General features: G+C 39.5%; 1 protein-coding gene across 1 annotated transcript in view; it reads left to right on the forward strand.

Moving 5' to 3' along the window:
* GNPTAB (N-acetylglucosamine-1-phosphate transferase subunits alpha and beta) overlaps window positions 1-23,107 on the forward strand; it is a 70,103-nt gene that overhangs the window by 17,656 nt on the left and 29,340 nt on the right. The window contains exons 2-6 of the mRNA XM_032493499.1: window positions 6,463-6,548; window positions 15,846-15,965; window positions 17,021-17,062; window positions 18,237-18,442; window positions 22,943-23,007. Coding sequence (XP_032349390.1) covers window positions 6,463-6,548; window positions 15,846-15,965; window positions 17,021-17,062; window positions 18,237-18,442; window positions 22,943-23,007 — 519 coding nt within the window. The remainder of the gene's footprint in view (window positions 1-6,462; window positions 6,549-15,845; window positions 15,966-17,020; window positions 17,063-18,236; window positions 18,443-22,942; window positions 23,008-23,107) is intronic.

A 23,107-nucleotide genomic window follows, 5' to 3' on the forward strand; every position in this document is an offset into this window, starting at 1 on the left:
CGGGTAGGGCTTTGATAGGTGATTAGGTCATGAGAGTGAAGAAGCCTCATGAGTGGGATTAGTGCCCTTTTAAAACCACACCCCAGAGAGCTCTTCTGCCCCTTCCATCATGTGAGGGGACACAGTGCAGAGACGGCCACCTGTGAAGTCTGCTGGCACCTTGATCTTAGCCTTCTGCACTTCTAGACTGAGAAATAAATCTCTCCATACTGTTCTGTCTTAGCAGCCCTAACAGACTAAGGCAGGAAAATGAGCATGCTTAATTAATCAAATGGGATTAGAAAATGCTGCTGGTGACGAGCAGCTTTGACTTACTGGTTGGCATCTGAGGGCTAGTAGAAAAGATAAAGCTTAGAATATCTTTAAGACATGTTGGCCTCTCAGTTAGCACCTCTTAATGCAAAATACTAGTTTTCAGAAACTATGAAGAACCTGTTGTAATCTAGGAATATTATAAACGTCTGATGTGATTATCAGTGTATGGGAAGCTCTGTTAGAGTGACGTAGAGTTCTTGCTGCTGGAGAGTCCTAGCATCTTAAGTTTTACAGGGTAGCATGTCACATTTGCACAGTTGAAAAATTGAGAAAGGGATATATGTTTTTGCAGAGAGGGTTTTACATCCTTGTGTGCTGAGGCCTGCTGGTGTCTCTATAGCTCTAGTCTTTAGCCTTTTCCTCAACTATCTGGGAATGGATCTGAAAGCATAAAGTTCTGGAGGGAAACTGTGGAGCGGTAAAGTGTTCCAAGATGTAAAATTAGTAGCCACATTCACTCATTCTAGAAATTTTATTGATTTTGTGCCAGGCAATGTGCAAGGTTCTGGGACTAAAAGCAAAGAGATCAAGTTCTTGGCTTTGAGTTGCTCACAGAGATGTAGACAGATATTTAAACAGGTGAATTAATCATATTGCAGCATGTAAATGCTGTCTTTAAGGAACATGTGAGTCGTTTGCATGTGAATATTGTACAGCCCTGTAGGATTTGCATATGTTATCAAAACAATCTTGTAAAATAGGTGGTATTAATATCCTCATTCTATAAAAGAAGAAATTGAGAATAGCGAAGTGCCCTGGATTTTATTATTGATAAGTGTCAGATTTAAACTCATGTCTTCTGATTATAAATCTTAAGATCCTTGCAGTGTATACCAGTTACTCTTAATAATTACCTTCCTCCTTTTCTTAACTAGGGAATCCCCAAAGGATTATGGGGCTTGCATCTTATTCACTATTACTTTATTGCAGGCATGCGTTTGATCCTATTCTGGAATTATAAAAATCATCAACAGAAGTGTGTACTGGTTTTACAACTGAAAGAAGTTTGTCATCTGAAAATTTTAGCATTTGTGCACACAAACCAGTTAAAGGACTATTAGGTATTCTAAAAATACTAAGGCAAAACACAAATTTATTATGTGACTTGTGGCTATTTATAAACATGCCAGAGAAACAGTTCTCAGCCATTGAATTAAGGTTGATAAATATACCATTTTCAACTGGTTGAGTGGCCACGTTCATGAATATATATTTGACAAAGCCAGTTCTATGTAAGTAAACATCAGAGGAGGCAGCCCCGTGAAGCTGAGAGAGCCAAGGGAAACCTAAATAGAAACATGGGTTATGGAGTTGGGTTGGTTCAGATCTCAGTGCCATCACACACACTGCTACATGGCTGGCTTCTCTTTGGCCATTATGGTACCTGCCTCACAGTTGGTACCTTGTTACTGAGATTCAGTGTCAGAGAAGGGGCGCCTGGCATGTTGATGCTTGGTGAGTGTGTATATGTGTCCTTTCTCCTCTGTGATGAATACATTAAGATTGACTTTGGCTTCCATTTTGTAAAAACTAACCAGCAATTGATCTTGAATACCTTGAATGCTGTGATTATTAAAATGAAGTCTTAAAAGTGATAAAGATTTTTAGCTAGTAGAATAAACTACCTTTAGGTGATTTTTATAATCCTTTATTAATAATACATTGTTTAAGTGGTATTTCAGAGTTTAAGTAGTAGTTTAATGAATTGTAGTTTAATTCATTGTGTCTTAAATTCTATCAACAAGATACCCTTAGTAACAGAAAAGTCAGTACTCTAAGGAGACTAGTGTAGAGTGGAGATATGTTCTCAAAATGGCAAGTAGGACATTTTTTGAAAGTCAGCATTGTATCTTAAAAATCACATGAACTTTCCACATTTCTCCATGAAAAATTTGCATAACTACCAGTAGAATGTTTTAAATGTCTTGCCATTATGAAAATGATGGTTTGGGAAGTTACGCATCGTTGACCCTTGACTTTCAGCAAGCTTGACATACTCCTCCTATCCTTTATTCACCCACTTGTGGGAGAATCCCCATCGTAATACAACACCACAGCGGATGGTGAACGATCTTGTTCTTAGTTCATAATTTGAGGCCCGCACATTTGTAACTTACCCAAGGTTACACATCTACCTGGTAGGAGAACTGAGAAGTCCTCCCAGGAGGCGTCCCAAGTTGCCAGATCCAGTCTTCTCTTACTTCATTTCTGCTATAACCAGATAATATTTACTAAGAAGACGGTGTGTAATGAATTGTACTAGGTTTGAGTTGATAACGAATAGAATTGTAAGTAGTTCTTTACCCTTGAGCAGTTTGGTTTGTCAAGTTGCTCACATGAAGTGAAGGTTAATAAGTATAAAAACCTAAGTAAAGGGGGAGGGTATAGCTCAGTGGCAGAGTGCACATTTAGCATGCATGAGGTCCTGGGTTAAATCCCCAGTACCTCCGTTAAAATCAATCAGTCAGTCAGTTAATAAACCGAATCCCACCCCCCAAAAAAAAGTGAAAAAAGGAAGGACCTTACTTTTTTAAAAAGGTGATACAAGACAAGGAATGTTATAAGGCAGTTGGTAACTGATGCCCAAATAAGTGAGAGAGGTAGAAGTTATCCAGAGTTCTGAGACAGAAGCATTCAGATTGGGCTGAAGACTATGGAAAGGCTTTGTGCAGGAGCAGAGACTTGACTTATGATAGTGTATCTCTAACCTGTTCCTCTGGTCTTTTGTTTACTGTTAATAATGGCTGAAAACACTATCTAATTGCAAGTTTGTCTTTTTTTGGAGTTCTCTGTTGTTTGGAAGGTATTTATATTTTTACAGATCAGCTCGAATAAATAATTTGATAATTGCATGTTTAAATTTCTACTCTTTTTCATCCTTGATAGTATTAAGAAAATGATCTGACACTAACCCTTAGATGAATTTTATTTGATTTACAAGTCTCCTTTTTCATTCCTCTTAACAGCATATTATTCATTCATTTAAAAAAGTTTGGAAGGATATCCATAATAGGGTCTAGTTGACAGTTAGGAATAAGCAGAAAAGGAAAATGTTTATATTGGAAGAGAATCAAGTTCAGTTGTTGATGGGGTTAGGACCAGGGACAAAAGACCCAGAGGAGGCTGACAACAGGGAGAGACACGGTGTCCTTACGGAGTTGACATGTGGTCACGGAGAACACAGACAAGTCACACAGGGTCAGCCATGCAGCTGGGCACCTCCTTGGACTTTTAGGACTGGAGGGGATTTCAAAGACCATTTGATCTGACCTGCTTCATTTTACAGATGAAGAAATAGTCCAAAGAGGCTAAATAACTTGCTCAGGGTCACTCATGAAAGTGACTGAGCTGGGATTCCTGCCACCTCCCCTATGGCCTAAGAGCACGTAGCTCTGGGCTAGGAGGAATGTTCCTAATACGTTAGATAAGGACCCTTTCCTGCTGCTGTTCTTTCTAGTACACCGTCGTGGTTTGGAGATGGTGAGATTAATTTATCTGATGAAGGAAGGTATGTTGTGTTAACACACAGCACATCAGCACTTCTCAGCCACTTGTGAAGCATGCCTTCTCTGATGCGTTCTCCCCACTTTCCAGGTAGCCTCACTAGCCAAGAACAATTACATTGAGCTTTATTTTTTGTCATTTATTTTACAAAAGTAATAGATATACTTGTCCTTTTTGCAAGCCACAGAGGGCTATTGATGGAGGGTGATGGAGAATCACCCTTTCTGAGCACATAGATTGATACAGATTGATACAGCTGTATTCTTGAAAATAGATACATATCCTATATTTAGCAAAATAGATGGCATTTTATAGCCATATGCCTGTCATTGGGTTTGGTGTTGTGTGTAGATACCAAAGGTAGAGCCCATTTCTCCTCCTGGAAATTGGAAAGTCCAGTTGGAGAGGCCAGTTATGTGCACTTATAACCTCAAGTGTACCATGACTAAAATGAGACCCTGGAATCTCACCAGCTCTCATTCCCCTATACCTGTTCCTCCTATGTCATTTAATGGCCCCAGTGTCTGTTCAGTCACTCACACTAGAAATCCTGAAAACCTAGCAATCACCATTGATTCTCTACCTCTTCTTCACTCCCCTGTCCAGTCTGGTAGCAAATCCCTGTAAGACTGCTAGTTCCCCAGCTAAACTGCTGACAGACTCCTGTTCATCCTTTAAGACCCTGCTAACAATGCTTCTTCATGGAAGTCTGTCTTAGTATCTTCCTAGGAAGAATCAGGTATTCCTTCAGTGTAGCTGTAGCTGACAATACATTTCTTTTTTTAAAAAATAATCAACTGTAGTTCCTTGAAGTTGGGAAACTTAGCTTATTTCTCTTTGTAAATCTAGTACCAGACACATTAGACCCAATACATTTCAAAATCAGTTGTTTTTAAATCAATGTATTGAGTGGGAGAATTACTAATTTGTGGTGTTTATGAAACATCCCAATGAAGTAAGGTTGGAAAGGTAGGCAGAGACCAGAACTTGAAAAGCCTGAGTGCCGCAAAAAGAAATGAGCAGTTGTAGCTGGACACTTCGGTCTGCAAGGCCTCTGCTGTAGCCAGGTGTTGTCACGTTCCGGCCAATAAAAACTGAAGGGGAAGGTGCAGTTTCCAGGAAGTCTCCTTAAAAGAGGAGCACGTCTTCCCTTTCTCTCTTCTCTGAAATTTAAGTGACTGGGGCTCCCATAGCCATCTGAGAATAGCAGGACCACATCGTAGGGTTGGTGGACTAGGACTCTGGAAGAAGCCTTGGCAAGAAGGAAGATATTCCAGGAAGAGGAATAGAATGAAAGGACACATTAAAAGATCAGATATAAGGGGATGAGCTGCCAAAGGAGACTGAAAAGGCATCACCAGAATGATGGGAGGAAACCCAAGAAGGTGGTTCAAGAAGAAGGAACTGGGCGACCGCTACCAATTAAGATAGCAGCCAGGAAAGTGGACTCAGAGGCCTTGGTAAAGCCACTGAAGTGGTGAGGGCAGAAGTGGTATTGGAGCGGGCTGAAGGGCGCAAGGGGGGGGGGGTAGGAGATGACTCTCTAAAGATACTTGCCTTTTGGAGAGAGACAGGAAATTCGCAGTAGAGTGACTCGCTGGAGGAGGGTGAGGAGTGAAGGGAAGGTTTTCCTGAGATACTGGAATATGTTTATATGCTGATGGGAATAATCCTCTTGAGAGTAAAAGAGAAAGGAGGCAAGGTCTTGAGAAGGTGAGTTGATCAGATCCAGAGCAAGTGGACAGAGATTGAATGTTTGCAAGGAGGAGGGACACATCGTCTTCTGTGGTAAAAGGAGTACAGGAGAAAATGGGCATGTGTGTGGGTAGGTTTATAGATTTGAGATGCAGACATGAGGGAGCTCCTATCTAAAGCTTTCCATTTTCTCCTGAAATACTGAGCAAGGTCATCAGCTCAAACCTCACAGGTATGGAGGTCACCACCCCCCATATCTTGTCAGTCTCTTCTGTCTTAGCTTGTATTCTTCTGTGCTGTGAGAAGAGTTTCCCATGTTTTTGGATGGATCATGTAGCTGCCTTAAAATCCTTCAATGCCTGCCCTTCCCATGGGCCAGCTCCCTTTCCCAGCCGCATCTCTCTCCAGTTACTGCCTGTGCTCCAGCCAAGCGCAGCAGTACAGTTGCCCTCAGACAACTGGCCTGCTGCCTCTCAACCTTTGAACGTGTTCTGTGGGCATCGTCCTTTTCTCCCTACCCAGTGAACTTGTCCAGACCCAGTTCTCATATCACATCCTTTTATGTTTTTGTTTTTGTTTTTTTAAACAAAAGTACTGGGGATTGAACCCAGGACCTCATGCATGCTAACCATGTGCTCTACCACTGAGCTATTACCCTCCCCCCACCACATCCTTTTAAATCGCTTTGATTCCCCTTCCTTCTCCACAGGCCAGAAACTGTAGCTTTTATTTATATACCTATATAACTGTTCTATTGTAGCTTATTCACCTGGATTGAGCACAGTGTCTGTGGTCTAGGGCAGGCACTGAGTGAATGGATGGATTTTGATTGCTTTACCTGTTCCTTTAACAATTCTTAAGGAAATTAAAGTGAAATGAAAGTTAATATACTTTCAGTATTTGATACAAAGAAGACATTATTTCTTTTTCTTTTCTTTTTCTCCCTAGGTGGTTCTGGAATGGAGCCAGGATCAATACCACGTTTTATTTGATTCCTACAGAGACAATATTGCTGGGAAGTCATTTCAGAATCGGTGAGAAAAGATCAGTTGTGGAGAGCAGCTTATTTGGGCTTAAATGATGAGTCATGAAATCACCCACACTTTAAATGTAACAGCTGAAGGGGGTCTTTTCCAAGTTGTAGGAATGGTTTAGCTTCCTGAAGACTACTCCCATGTGAAGGGGCCTTGTAGTCTACCCTCATGTTTTATGGATGAAAAATTTAGTTACCAAAGAGGAATCTGGCCTGCAGTACATGAGTCCTTTAAATTACATGATCTCGTTTTATCCTTGCCCCAGTTCTGTGAGGTAAAGGTAATTCCACCCCCTGTTGGTTGAGGAAGCCGGGCAGTTACTCTGCAGCGACTTCTGAGCCCCGCCGGTGTTCTTCTGTTGACATCACCGTGTCAATCAGGGCCACTCCCCTGGTATCCACCAGGACTGGACCCACCCTCCTGATGGTCACCACATCTTGCTGCCTCGCTGTCGGGGAGGAGCAAACAGCCCCATAGGTTGGATCTTTTTCTCCTTAAGGCCAAGCTTCTTGGTGCAGCCGTTCTTGAATGCGGCCTCCACCTTTCTTTCCCTTGGAGATTTTTTTCCTCCCTCACAAGACAGACCTCAGAGTGGAAGCAGTCTTCTCCAACATCCTCCTTCCCTTCTTGCAGCTAAAATGAATCACAGGCTGTTTTCATTTTTTTGTCTGTAAAGTTGTTACTTATATTGTTTTATATTATAAAAGTAATGTAAGTCTATGGTTGAAAACAGTTCAAACAATACAGAAAAATAAGAAGTAAAGTCTCTCTCTGTTTCAGTCTGAATTTCCCTGACCTAGAGGAACCATGGTTAATAAATTTCTATTTTGGATTCTTCTAACGACTGTCCTTTTAACTTTAAAAAAAAAAAAAAAGAGTTGTCTGCTTTTTGATTTATTTACTTTATGCAGTATCTGTTGACTTCCTTTCCATTGTAATGGTGCACAGCTGTTTCACTGCAGGACAGGGAACAGGAGGTGACCAAAAACAAACGTGGGGTAGCTAACAAGGGGGGTTAACCTTACAAAAGACCTTGGCCTAAGTGTCAGGTGTCAGGGGCCATACATAACCAGACAGTTCTGACTGTCCGTTGTTCCTTGAGGATAGATAGGTCCCATAAGTTCCCCTCTTTACTGTCACCAAACCAGAAAACCTAATGAAAGTATAAGTGGTAATTGGTGTTGACTGGTGCGTCTTGACCGTTTTCTGGAAGCCTCTAGACTGCATTGGCAATTCTTCTGGAGCCCCTTTCCCCACTTAGAAGCTCTTCCTTGTCCCTCCATTTACTTGTGGTTTTATTAAATTAGTAGTTTTTTTTAAAAAGCTGTGCTAATTAGATGTAGATGTGTGCACTATTATAGTTCTGAACATCTCAGGGAAGGATTGTGAAATTCCTCAAGTTAACTTAGAGCTTTACTCTTTACTTTGGTCCTTAAAGTGTCCTGTGTGTAAATAGCATCCCTGTGTTTGTTCCTTCAGTTAAGATTGAATCTTTGAGCCTTACCCTGTTTTAGACCCAGATCTGACTCTCAGTGATAAAGAATTTCACAGTCTAATAGGGGAGATAGCTTGTAAGCAAGTACCTGGTGAAGTAGGGAAACTATAGATCTTTCCTTTAGGGTCTTAATTTTAACATAACAGTTTCCAAGACTCTGAGGGTCTGTGAAATCAGAACTATTTTTATAACAACACTAAGGTGTTATTTGCCTTTTTTTTTCTTACTGTGTTCAGATTGGTGCTTATTGCGTAGAAGTAGTGGCGGGTAGAATTGCCACACCTTAGCACGAGTCAGCGTGTTCTTCACCACATATCTGCAGAGGGAGGAGAGAAAAGCTGGAGTCACTCAAGAATGTTCATGATGAAGCAATAACAGTCGTTGATTTGACTGTATGTTGACCCTGTGAGCACACGTTTTTTATTTAATGCTCTGGGTGATGCAACTGGAAGCACACCTCAAGCACCTGACTGCGTGGTGATTACCTTGAGGAAAAGCCCTTGGCATGGTTGGAGTTGTAGCCTGAACTAGCTGTTCCTTCTCATGGGACACTGTTGTTATAACTCAAAAGGACAGATGACGGTGTCATTACTCAGACTTGGTTATTTGGCAGGTATTTTCTTGACAGTGAACAAAGCGATCCTGTGTTTGAAGGGAAAGAACTAATAATATTTGTTGCCAGTGGTGAAATTTGAGCTCTTAAGTGAAAATTAGAATTTTGGAAATCCTGTTTCCACTACCAGGGGCCTAACAGCTTCGCAATATTGGAAAGACTTTACCAATTAGATTTGTGGCATTAACCCCAAGATTGAATTTGTTAGTATTATGTAAGAAAATTAAGGAAGTATATCACCATTTGTCAGAGCTGCTAAACACAGTAAGCTGTTATTTTTCCAGGTAAACAATACATTGATGTTGCAGAATCTTGCATGGGTGAAAGCCATTCAAAGTGCAAGAAAGACCAATGGATTTTAATGTAAAAGCACATAAAGTTCATTAATGTGGTTTCAGATTCCACATTGCAACTAATTTTTGAGAAACTGCCATATAATTTTAGTGTAGTATCAAAGAAGAGTATCCACTATTATTTGAAACAGCAATTAAAACAATCTTTCCCTTTCTAACTACATTTTTGTGTGAGCCTGGGTTTTCTTCGACAAAAACAACATGTGGGAACAGATTGAATACAGAAGATTTAAGATGCTTAGCTGCTTCTGCTGAGTCAGTTAAGGAGATTTGGAGAAATGTAAAGCCATTTCTCTGTTTTGACTAAAATTTTTTGTTATTTTCGAAAATACTGTTATTTTCATTAAAAAGTTATTTATGTTAACATGTGAAGGGATTTATTGTTTTGAAATGGATTAAATATTTTTTAAATGTCTGATTTATTTTCAAAAATGGCAAGTGTGGATAGTTATAACCTATAAACAAAAGCTTTGGGGGGTCCTTAATAATTTTTAAGAGTGTAAAGTATCCAGACACTAAAAAGTATCCATTCTCTTAAAGTAGTGTTTGTCAAGCTTCAATGTGCAGCAGAATTCCACAGAGGACTTGAGAAAGTGCACCCTCTCCTCACCTCTAGAGTTTCTATGTCTGCGGCTCTCAGAGGGGCTCAGAGACTTTTCACTTCCAACAAGTTCACTGATGGTACTGAAACTGCTGGTCTGGTGACCATGCTTTGAAAACTGTTGCATTTAACAGCTTCTTAATGAAACATAATTTTCCTATTTCTCCAGTTTTATTTTTTCTTTTTGAAAAAAATTCTTTTAATTTTCCAAGTTTTATTTTAACAACACTGATTTTCCTAAGAACAGCTCAAAATGGCCTTTTAATTTTTTTTTTAACTCTAACATTTATTGAGTACTCACTGAGCCTACTGGCTACTGTGCCTGATGCTGTGTTGGGTGCTGATGGTGCGCAGATGTGAAGATCTCTGCCCTGATGGAGCTTTAGAGCTTTTAAGAGGAACACTAACTCAGAAAATGCAGATACTGAGGTCAGCTGTTTCAATCCATCACTCTTGTTCTCTTTCTGAAGAATGTGTTTGTGTGTTAAATATTTCTTCTCCTAATTTTACATTGCATTAAAATATAGCTTGATTTTTTTATGTAGAGATTTCAAAATTATTTAATTTTTCGTTGACAAGAAAATAGATCATATATAAAGTCATGTGTTCTAATATATATATACGTATTTAAATTTTTGTTTGTTTTTGAGGGGGAGGTAATTAAGTTTATTTATTTATTCTTAGAGGAGGTACTGGGGATTGAAACCAGGACCTTGTTCATGCTAGGCATGTGCTCTACCACTTGAGCTATATTTTAAAATAACCACAGTGTTTATAGGAAGTTTTCATTTGTTTCAGTGTTTCTCATGTCTTTTTAATGTTGTTTGCTCTGAATGAAAAAAAAGAATCCCATTCTGTATGTCAGTAACAAGTGAATATATAAATTATCTACTGCTACTAATTGTGAGGCATTAAGTTGGTCTGGGGCTCAATTTTATCATCTCTAAAATGTAGATATTTGATTAAGTATAAAATCTCTTCCAATTTTGGTTCTAAGACACTATTTAAGCTCTAAGTTTTCTTACCTACTTTATGGAATGTAGAGCCAAGGACTGCTAAGCACCTTTATATTCACTTAAATTAGTGATTAAAATAAAAGATGTATCACTATCACCATGGCTTTGGTTCTGAGTCATAGGTGACTGACTGAGTCACATCTCTAAAGCTCTAAGGAAGGCTTCCTTTTCATCTGGGAACTAAGATAGTAGTCTGCGGTTAGAACAAAAGACTCAAACTCACTGTGACCATGTCTAATAGTAGAAAAACAACTGACTCACTGACCAGGGGCAGATCACACGGTCTCCTCAGGGATGTCAGTTTAACACCAGAGAATTAAATCGATCATGAAATACAGCCTTACCAGAAGAGCAAGGAAATTAAAGCATTCTATACTTGTGTTGTTTTCCTCAGTTGAACCTGTATGGATATCTCTTGATGCTATTTGAAAATCTTTAATAGCAGATAATTATCTTTATGGGAAAGCTTTGGAATGAGCACATTTCCCCCTCCTTTTAAAAAGCTTTTTCTTTGGGGGGGGAGGGTATAGCTCAGTGGTTGAGTGCATGCTTAGCATGCGTTAGGTCCTGGGTTCAACTCCCAGTACTGCCATCAAAATGCATAAGTAAATAAACCTAGTTACCTCCCCCTAAAAAATGAGCAAAAACACCACCTAAAAAGCTTTTTCTTTCTAAACTATGTTACTTAAGCAATTTTTTCAAGTTAAATTTTAGTCTGACCATAGACTACTTGTGAAGTTAGGAGTGAGGTGACTTTGGATAATTACATGTGGGTAATGTGAAGTATTTTTTTTTTTTTTAATGGAAAAGACTGATGTTTATGTTGAGGGAATGAACTATTAGTTGTTTAGTCACTAAATGCATATTCAACCCCACTCATGTACCAGGCACTATTTCTAGGCATGTAGTGAGGAACAAGAGGGACTCATTGATTTCATATGGAACTGGCATTTTAGTGGGGGGAGCTTTTTAAATTCTTATTATTTTTTTAATTGAATGAACAATCATTTAAATTCTGTAGTTCTTTACAATTTTCAAAAGTTTCACATACATAATTTCGTATAATCCTAAAATAACCCTTTTTTCCCCAACCTCTTGCCCCATCCCTCTCCCCACTGGTAACCACAAGTTTGTTCTCTGTACCTGTGAGTCTGCTTTTTTTTTTTTTTAATTCTCTAGTTTATTTTTCTACATATAAGTGATGTCATACAGTATTTGTCTTTCTCTGACTTATTTCACTTAACATAATGCCCTCCAAGTCCATCCATGTTGCTGCAAATGGAAAAAGTTCATTCTCTTTTATGGCTGAGTAGTGTTCCATTTAATATATATCCCACGTCTTCTTCATCCATTCATCTGTTAATGGACACTTAGAGTGCTTCCATGCTTTGACAATTGTAAGCAGTGCTGCTAAAAGTTAGTGTTTTTGTTTTTTTCAGATATAAGCCCAGGAGTGGAATTTCTGGGTCATATAGTAGTAGAACGACATTTTTTTGTTGTTGTTTTTTGAGAATCCTCCATCCTCTTTTCCAGTGGCCACACCAATTTACATTCCCACCAACAGTGTATGAGGGTTCCCTTTTCTCCACGTCCTTGCCACCATTTGTTATTTGTGTTCTTTTTTGGTGATAGCCATTCTGGCAGGTATGAGATGGTATCTCATTGTGGTTTTGATTTGCATTTCTCTGATGATTAGCAATGTTGAGTACCTTTCCATGTGCCTGTTGGCCATCTGCATTTCCTCTTTGGAAAAATGTCTATTCAGTTCTTCTGCCCAATTTTTAATCAGGTTGTTTGTTTGATGTTGAGTTGTATAACCTATTTATATATGTTGGATATTAACCCCTTATAGATCATATCATTTGCACATATTTTCTCCCATTCAATAGGTTGTCTTTTCATTTTGTTGATGGTTTCCTTTGCTGTGCAAAATCTTTTCAGTTCAATTAGGCCTCATTTGTTTAATTTACTTTTGTGTCCTTTGCTTTAGGAGACAGATCAAAAAAAAAATACTGTGATTTATGTCAAAGAGTGTTCTGCCTACAGTCTCCTCTAGGAGTTTTATAGTATCTGGTCTTACATCTAGGCTTTTAATCCATCTTGAGTTTATTTTTTGTCTATGGTGTAAGGGAATGTTCTAATTTCATTCTTGTACATGTGGCTGTCCAGTTTTCCCAGCACTGCTTATTGAAGAGACTGTCTTTTCTCCATTGTATATTCTTACCTCCTTTGTCATAGATTAATTGGCCATAAGTTTGTGGGTTTACTTTTGGGCTCTCTTTTCTGTTTCATTGATCTATGTGTCTGTTTTCATGACAGTACCATACTGTTTTGATTATTGTAGCTTTGTAGTATAGTCTGGAGTCAGGGAGTGTGATTCCTCCAGCTCTGTTCTTTCTCAAGATTGTTTTGCTATTTGGGGCTTTTTGTGTTTCCATACAAATTTTAAACTTATTTGTTCTGTGAAAAATGCCATTGGAAGATTGCATTGAATCTATAGATTGCCTTGGGTAGTATAGTCATTATAACAATATTAATTCTTCCAAACCAGGAATACAGTATATCTTTCCATTTATTTGTGTTGTCTTTGATTTCTTTCATCAGTATCTTACAGTTTTCTGAGTACAGGTCTTATACCTCTTTCGGTACGTTTATTCCTAGGTCGTCTTTTTTTTTTTTTTTTTTTTAACTTAAAAATGTGAACTATAACCTACATATATATCAGTTCTCAAAGTGAATTTCTGAATCAACATGATTGGCATTACCTGGGAACTTGTTAGAAATGCAAATTCTGGGGCTCCACTCCAGACCTAGTGAATCATAGACGCTGGGGCCAGAGCCCAGCCATCTGTTTTACAAGTCTTACAGGTGATTGTGATGCCGTCTAGTATTTGGGAACTATTGAGATATAGACACTTTCAGAAATGGACCTAGATGAGGAAGCATCTGCGTATAGTCACAGTAGGGAGAGAGAGCCTGAGTATGTGTGGGAAAGAGGAAATAATGAAGCAGAGCAAAGAATGCATGGTACATTTCTGTCTTCAAGATACTTGGTCTAGTGGAAGATAGACATGCATAAAAAGTAGTACAGCACAGTGTGCTAAAGATTCCTTAGAGTACCAAGTACCGTGGACATTGCATGTTAAGCAGTACATTTTCTTTGTGGGAGGTGAGGAAAGAGGGCGCTTGGGGAATGAGGAAGTGGTTAAAAGCATGAAAGAAAGGATATCCTAGGCAGAAGGAGAAGCATGTTCAAAGGCACGGAAGCCTGCAAATTCTTATCCTGTTTGGGTAAGGGCATACAACTGGAATATCTACAGCTCGAGGTACAGATTATGAAGTTTAGATTTTATTCTGCAGGAAGTGGTGTACCTTGATGGGAAGGTTGGTAGATGCTCAGCTGTCACATGTGCCTGAGTATGAGGTGATTCCTCATTTTCCCCGTGAAGCTCTGAGTCCCCTGGTACCTCTTTGACCTTCCTCTCCTCTTATGCTTTTCCTTTTGTTCCTTTTGGCTCTGCCATACTGGCCTCTAGTTCCTTTACTATGCCACACAGGCAGCTGCCTCAGGGCATTTGCACGTGACGTTTCTCTTCTCTGGGCTTTTCTTCCCCCAGTTGCCCATGTGGCATGCTTCCTCACTGCCTTCACCTCTGTACTGAAATGCCACCTTCCAGTAAGGCCATTTCTGATCTCCTTATTTAAAACTGACCCTCAACCTAGACACACTTTGTATCCCCATTTTCTACTTTATTTTCTTTATAACACTGAACATCATCTAACTTTATTTATTTGGTTTATTTCCTGTTTTTCACCTCTCTAGAATGTAAGCTTCATGAAGGCATAAAGTTGAGTTTTATTTTATTTACTGCTGAGTCCCCAGCACCAAGAACGGCGCCTCTCACACACTAAGTGCTCAGTAAATATTTACTCAGTGATTGGATAAGCACCCCTTTCATCCAGTCATCCCACTTACTTCTTTCAAACGAAGAGTGGTTGTCAGTCTATTTTTTCCTTCTGTAATTTGAAAGATTTATCCACCAAACTGCATTTATTTTTCCATGAGATAATTACCCTTGTGGCCAAAAGAAAAGTTGTCATGTTTTGGTTGGTCTTGGAGCCTTTTGTGCTTCCAGGGGCCAGATCCTGTGCACGGACCCTGAGGAAGACTAAAGGAGGGTAAGCGTGGGTCCTTGGCCTAAAAAGAAAACCTGTACCATTTCTTGGAAAAGCTCAAACCTGAAACAGAACCATCTAAAATATGTCATGTATCACTGTGCAGTCTTGTGTCACAGGCCTGGAGCAGACTTTGAAAGATGGGTAGGATTTTGGTAAGTTGATGTAGGAAAGAAGAAGAAAGCCATAAAACCTGAATAGAAACACCAAGAATGAGCTTAGACAGGATACTCAAGAATTAAAAGCCTGCCTGACTCCTTATATTGAGGATAAGATAATAAGGGGAAAATCGAGCAGGTTTGGGAAGGTCTTCAATGCTAGTGCCTCATGTGAATCACTGAGTTCCTGTGTGCCAGGCTGGCACTCTTCTAACCCACTGGGAACTTTAGGGAACAAAATAGATAAGTTTCCTGCCACAATAGAGCTTACATTCTGGGGTGAGTGGCATGTGGGAATTACCAGTATATGTATTATGCTAGTTATTTAATATGTTAGGTGATAATTGCTATGGGAAAAAAAAGCAGAGCAGGGCAGGGAGGATTGGGAGGGACGAGGCTTGGGAAGCCTATAGCTTTAAATAGGGCTAGGTCTTCATTGCTGACTGCTGCTTAACTTTTTTTTTTTTTTTTTGAATTTTGTTTAAGCTTCTAAATTCTTTTCTTTTGTTTGGCTGCATTTGTACCCCAGCTTCCTCATTTGCTAAACTAAGAACATAGCAGTTTAAACTGAGTTTTCAAGGCCTCCCCCACTGTCTTAAAAGTTAAGTGATAGTAGCCACTTTACAGGGTGGTTGTGATGATACAACGATCCAAAACTACATGAAGTGTCGAGCATAACGCAACTCACAGAGAATGTCCTTGATAAGTATGTATTAGTGCCCAGGCTCCAGTCTGAAAACAAGCAGTGCTGTGATATATGCCATGGTTAGATTACCTTTTTGCTGATTGTTTTCATAACCTCTGAGTTTAAACCCTGTTTTGCTCTTATTCTCAAGTATACTGAAAGAATGCATATAAGCTGGAGGACTTGTGGGTTTCCCCTAGGCTCTGTCTGCCCATGCCGATTGACGTGGTTTACACCTGGGTGAATGGCACAGATCTTGAACTGCTGAAGGAACTGCAGCAAGTCAGAGAACAGATGGAGGAGGAGCAGAAAGCAATGAGGTAAAACTGATTGTTAAAAAACAAAACACAGAAAGTTCTACAATTACAAGTAACGGCACATTTCAGAAGGGTAAGGTGGTGTTCACATTGCTATTCGAACAAGAATTTGCTTCTCAAATTCATGCCATTATGAGATTTTGGCAGCCATGCATCTGACCCTTGGTTCTTGGTGCCTGAGGAGAACTCAGCCACTTTGGCGAGATCCTGGCCTCACTCTGTTAGGTGGGAGTTTCATGAACATGGTGCTCTGGGGATGCCTTGGTCTCTGAAGAGCCTAACGGTGGAGGAGCCTCTCAGCGGAGCCCTGGGCTTCCAGATCACTCAGTCTGAGTCCCAGGTGTGGTAGCTTCATGAAATAAGGTTTATTATGCAAAATAGCTACACAGTAAGGTGGATTATTCCTTGAAAATGAAACAAACCTACAGAGATAACTTTTTTTTCCATTTGATAAAGACAGTGAAAAGTATACTTCTGTTACCTGTTTTAATATCAGTACAGTGTGGAACTAGAAGGCTTGGTAATTTTTTTAAAAATATGGAATTGTGATTATTTACTTTATCTGGGAAAAGTACAGCGGGCTTCTGGAGAGCCTTCCGAGCTGGGTATCTGGCTGATGAAACTTCCCTTCTGAGTCCTCAGGAGTATTTACCAAGAATTTCCCCATTCACTTCTTTGTAAATGTTACGGATGCACCCATCGCAGGTCATTGGCCATGTTATACTGCAACAAGTTGTCTCTTTCTGTTAGAGAATTTCACCTCCCCAGTGCATGAAAATGACTTTGACGCCTGGTACCATGTTTTACTAGTAAAATGTAAACGCTTGTATTTTAAGTAAACCTTCAGTAGTACTTTGGGAGGTACGTGATAGTATCTGCTGATCATATTTCATTAAAACATATAATTTATTGTGCATCTTAAATGTTACAAGCTTTATAGTACTTCCTAACTTACTAGTTAGTTCTGGTGGAGTAACCAGGAAAGTCATCCCTCTGAGTCACATGTAAGACTAGCACCAGTCCATGCATATGTAATAAAATACATTTGCTTTCACTAGAGAAATCCTTGGAAAGAACACGACGGAACCAACTAAGAGGAGGTAAGCATTTTTTCCTGTTAGGAACCGAAATTGAAGGATTGAAGTGAAACATCCAGGTTTTTCTCACTTGTTTTTGTTGCATACTCAGTATTTGTTACTTATTCTGCTGCTTTTGTTCAGTCCCTCTTCTGCTGGTTTTTGACACCCAACTTAAGTGCATCCATTTGATGGGAAATTTTGCAGTGTTAAAGGCAGAATTGATTGAGAACTCTGGTTATTCGGGTTGTAGCCAACCAAAACTTTATCATTTCTACATGCATTAGGTTTCTCTGTTGTTTCCATTAATCTGTCTTGGCATGCTGTTATTTTGGCCCACTTAAAATCTAACTTATACCCAGTGTTTTCATTTATAGAATTTAAAATTCATTATTTAATTATGTGTTCAGTATATATTTCCTTATCTTTAAAAGCTATCATAGTTCTATGTCTTATATTTAGGGGCTTGAGAACAAGATTTAACCTAATGACAAAAAATCAGATGTATCCCTCTTGATTTGAATCGTACCTGACTCTGATAGGTCGTTAAAATAAGGCCGTCCCACTGACAAGCGGAAATCTCTGTTAACAGCCACTTCCCCACTTAACCATTAGACTTACAATAAAATGGTTTCTCTTGCATTTTTTTTGAATATTAGAGAGATTGTGCAATTTTGTATATTGTTTATTTACTGGTCATAGCTCCCACTTTGTGAATTCTCTAGCTGTGTCCTTTGCCCATTTGTTTATTCTAGGTATTCTTACGTTTAGATAGAAGTATTTCATATAAATTCATCTTAGAATGTTTTCACGTTTGCTTCTGATGTCCTGTCATATCCAATGCATTTAATTGTATTCTAATTCAAACTGATAAATTATGTCTGGTAAGATGACACTGTTAACAATAGTAATGAAATACTTAATTTCTTGTACACCTTTGGGTTGGAAAGTGTTGTGGCAACCTTTACAATTGGGGGTTTGAAAGCGCTGTCTTTTGAGTTGCACTTACAGTTTTATACCATATTTGCTAACTTACTAAATTTTTACATTCTTGAGATAAAATTTCTTATTTAATAAGAGGTTATGATTTTTAAATAGAATATAGAAGATCTGGAAAATTTAGTAGTACCAACTGGCTTTTCAATGCTGATTAAATTTTCAAGCATATGTTTGTGACCATGTTGGTGTTTCTTTCCAGTGAGAAGCAGTTGGAGTGTCTGCTGACACACTGCATTAAGGTGCCAATGCTTGTCCTGGACCCAGCCCTGCCGGCCAGCATCACGCTGAAGGATCTGCCAGCTCTTTATCCTTCCTTTCATTCTGCCAGTGACATATTCAACGTTGCAAAACCAAAAAACCCTTCCACTAATGCCTCAGTTGTTGTTTTCGACAGTACTAAGAGTGGTAAGATCTTCTTGCGGGTATTTCAAAATCATGTTATCTTCGGAATTTAGAATAACAAAATTTTGAATGGAACAGAAGTGATTCAATTTTAAAGAAATGCCTGATAAGCTAAAAATGTAAAAAGGGAAGCAAAAGAGCTGCCATTGTATTTCAGCCCTACTCTCAGAAAGGGAGTGCATGTATTTTACTCTGTGTAATAGACATGTCTTTCTGTACTGTGGTCAGGACCTTAAACCCGGTACTCACATTTACCTTTTTCTCTTGGCTCTGAGCTATTCTGGAGGCTTTTTTTTTTTTTTTTTTTTAACCCCGTATCACCTTCAGCAAGGTTGTTCTCCACCTTGGACTGACCATATCTGGAACATTCATACTTTTAAGTTCTGAAACATCTGATCATGCAGTTGATTTGGCCAGATAATAGAAGTAAATTTGAAATTCCTGGCATAAAACTGAACCTGCATTCTTCTAGATTCCATCCTCCCTCTTAGCTACTGAGCTGCTGAGCCCCAAGCCTGTGTCCCCTTCTCTAGGGTCTTATCTCTCATCCTTCCTCTGCACTGAGGGACTTTCCCTGGAGGCTCTGATTTGCAACTTGTGTAAAATGAAAACTAGTCATGTTCCCTTTGCAACACTGAGTCCTGTTCTCAAGCTCCCATTCTTTCAGTGTCTTATCTCCCAGCTTCAATCTTTGGAACCATCTTTGACCTGTTCTTACTTTTCAACCAGTAATTAGCCTTATCCTGTTACTTGCTTTTTTTTTTTTTTTTTTTTTTTTGCTGGAATCTTAAGATTCTTACCTTTCATACTCATCTCATTTCCCCTGTGCCATACTGAATTTCTCCCCTCAGCCTCCAGTAATGGATGCCTCCCTACTCTGCCTACCTCTCAAGTCCTTCTCCAGTCTGTGCAGCACACAGCTGTAAACAAATTGGAAAACTCTGATCTTATCAGATCACTCTCTCTTTGAAGACAGTAAACTAGTAGTATGTATTTGTTTTTCACAGGGATACAAACTCCTTTCTGGGTGTTCAGGACTAAGCTTTAATTGCCTTGGTCCCGCCCATCGACCCTGGCATCCCTGCCCTCCTTGCGTCTCCTCGCAGCCGTCAGCATCTTCACACCTACGTGGTGCTGCTGCTCTTGTTCCTCTCCCCCTCCCAGCCCATCTCCTGTTCCTTCCAGCCCCAGTTCAAGTTCTGTCCCCGTAAGACCCCGGACTAGTACATTCACAATGATTTTATTTTTGTGTATCCTTGTTGTACTTGTAACCTAACTCACAGCTTAGCTTTTGACTGCACAGTAGTTTATGGTGCTCCCATCTAATTTCTTACTGAGCAGAAACCTTATCCTCACTGGTCTGTGTCCTGAACAGTGTCTAACATGGTGCTTGCTTCCTGGTACTTACTTGGTTATTTGTAATTTGAAAGAAAATCGTAACCTTTCCAAGCACAGATATCTCTCCCTTCACACTAGAGACTTGTTTCTGAACAGTTTTGTATAAATAACTTATGTTTTTATATTTGTTATATTTTAAAATATAAAGGGAAAGTTAAGGGGTAATTTTTGACAAATTATATGATTTATTTTTTGGCTAAATTTAGCTTTGTTTTTTAAATTGAGGGTTTCCTTAAATTAAAGTACTTTGATAGCACTTCACCTGAAGAGAAAAAGGAATAACGTTACGTTAACAGTTACAACTCAGTTATAACATCTATGGAGGGAATCTTGGGTTTTCCTCTATTAATTTCATAATACAGCAAAGAATTAAAGTTTATAAATTTTGATATAAGTAAAATCTATATTAAACTATAGTCTTCTAAACACTGTTTTTGAATTTCCACCTGGGTTTTTGTTTGACTGTCCTGCTAAGTACATTGATTGATTTAGTAAAGATTTGCTGAGCCGCTGCTTTGAGTTGGTCCTTGTTCTGGGTCACAGGCAAACAGCAGAGAATAAAAAAGGCACATCCGTGCCTTCTTGGAGCTCTGTCTTTAGTGGGCCACAAGCGCACTTTGTCTTCCTCAGTTATCTAGACCAAGGATCGCCAATTTCTTTCTTCCTTAAAGGGCCAGGTAGTAAATATTTTAGGCTTGTGGACCAAGAGGCAAAACAGCAGATATTGTTTAGGTATTTATATAAACATTTAACCATTTTAAAGTTCAGAATTGTTTTTCGCTTGGGGCTGTACTACACCAGGCAGCGGCTAGATTTGGAGCCGTGGACTGCCAAATCCTGATCTAGGTTTAAAAATTTGTAGCCGTATTTGACATTTAGAAAACCCCCATTTAACATCTTTCCAGGTAATATTGAGATCTGTTTTTTTTTTTTTTTTTCCTTTCTGAAATGTGTAATTGCTGCTCCTCTTCTTATATTCCTGCCACTTCCTTTGTATCCTAGACTGTTAGTTGGACAATACCTCCGCAGGTGAGGTGATTTTTGAGTGAAAATTTGAAGGAGGTGAAAGAGCCAGCAATATGAATATGTGGGGAAGGAGTGATTCTCCACATGTACCCTGTATATAAGGTAACTGGAATAGCCAGTGCAAAGGCCCTGAGGCAGAAGTGTGTCTGACATGTTTGAGAAAGAGCAAGGAAGCCAATGTGGCTGGAAGGAGAGAGGGCAAGAGATGAGCCTGGAGAAGTAACAGGGACCAGTGGTTCAGGGCCCAGTAGCCATGACTGGCTTTGGCTTTAAGTCAAAGCGTGATGAGGAAGCAGTCATTGAAGGGTTTTGAGTAGAGGAATAATGTGATCTGAGTCATATTCCAGAAGGATCAGTCTGGCTGCTGTGGTAGGAACAGACTGTAGAGGGGTAAAAGTTGTAATAATTCAGGCAAGAAGGAAGCTGGCTTGGAGCAGAGTAGTGCTGAGAAGTGGTTGAATTCTGGACATTTTGAAGGTCTACTCAACAGGGTCTCCTGATGGGTTGGTAATTGGAGAATATCACCTTTCTTATTCCAAGCCCTCTGCTTCTGTTTAAAAGCACAACATTGGGATGGAAGTAGGGTGTGGTCACAGTGTTGTTGACTCATACTGAACTCACTGTCAATTAAAACTCCAGAGTCTCTACAAAATGCACATGTGCTAATGCACAAGTACGCCTTTTACCTTTTTTTTTTTTCCAATTTTCAATTTTTTCAAACACTTTTTATAATTTATACTTGTATAGCTGGATTCTGGTGCCAAGTTAAAGACCTTACCTTTGTAGGAGATTTTATTTTGCTTGATTTGACTGATTGCTCCAAATAGCAAGGCCTTTGGGGACTCCTTGGTCTGTGCCCCAGGGTAGCAGCTTCTCTCTCAGTGTCGTGTACACGCATTACACAGGCGTACCTCTCGTGCCTTCCAAAACCTTGATGGGCTGTTGAATAAGGCGGAACCTACAGCAGACCTCTGAAACTTCTCTCCAGGTTCATTGTGGCTTTTATAATTTCACATTCTGTGGTCAGGTTTGGCTCTGATCCACCCAACTTGAGAGCTAGCCCATGTGTCTCCATTATATCATTAAGATGGCCTGAGGTGTTCACTGCCTTGCTGATAGTATGTATGAATGTGTGTCCCTCATCTGTGAGAATTCTCTGATCTACCAGCATAGAGTCCACCATGTCAGTGGGGAGAGACAGACAGACAGACAGACAGACAGGAACAGAGAGGTATGTGTCTGATGAATTTATTCATAATAAACTCATGCTCCTGGTGCTCAGAGCTTCCCTTAAAAAACCATCAGTATATTGTGAAGGCTTTCTTTTCTCCACTTCCCACCAATATTTTTATGGTATATTTGAGACTCTTGCCTGGGATTGGTACCCATCTTACAGGCTATAATCAGTAGACCCTGCTTTTTGTGCCCATTTTGCAAATCGGAATTGCAGCCTTCTGATCTCTCCTGTTTTCCATGATCCCCAAATGTCAGCAGCAAATTTGTGGATCTCATTTGTCGCTATCACTTTAGAGCTCTCTCCCAGTAGGGGTGTGTCATCACCCTCTTTGTTCCCCAACTTAATCTACTCTCTGCAGCGTTACTGATGAATCTTAGGAATTGACTCTGACTCTGGAAGAACCCTAGGATCTGTCTGCAGTGGCCCCTGGCTGTTAATCTAAATGCCACTGGCCTGGCTCTCAGGGGCCCCCTTCTTCTGGTTGCCCTTTTTCTCTAGTACCTGCCACTCCCAAATGTTTCATTCTAGTCAGACAATTCTTTTTGATTAAACATGTTGATGTTTGCTCCTAGCTCTGTGATTTCTGTCAGCTTGTCATTTCCACGTTTCTGCAGCCCACGTGACTGCTTCAGTATTGCAAAATTTAACATTTAGTTGCATAGTGATTTACATTGCTCCCATTTTGTTGGATAGGTTAATTTTGTCTACCTCGACTATATTTTTTGGAGACCATGGATTAGACTACTTTAACAGCTCTCAAAATGCTTTGGACAGTGTCCTGCCAGGCATCATAGTTAAGTATTCATTATAAATATGCTTGTTTGTTATATTCTGTGTTGCAGTTGAAGATGCCCACTCTGGAATGCTTAAAGGAAACAGCAAACAGACAGTTTGGAGGGGCTATTTGGTATGTTATTTTAAGTTAAGTGTATTTTTGCAGTAGACTAGAATAAAAGCATAAGTAATAAAGCTGTTTTATTCTGAGAGGCTTTTTCATGTTTATTTTT

This window comes from Camelus ferus, chromosome 12 (assembly GCF_009834535.1).
Source record: "Camelus ferus isolate YT-003-E chromosome 12, BCGSAC_Cfer_1.0, whole genome shotgun sequence".
In the NCBI taxonomy this organism is placed as follows: Eukaryota; Metazoa; Chordata; class Mammalia; order Artiodactyla; family Camelidae; genus Camelus; species Camelus ferus.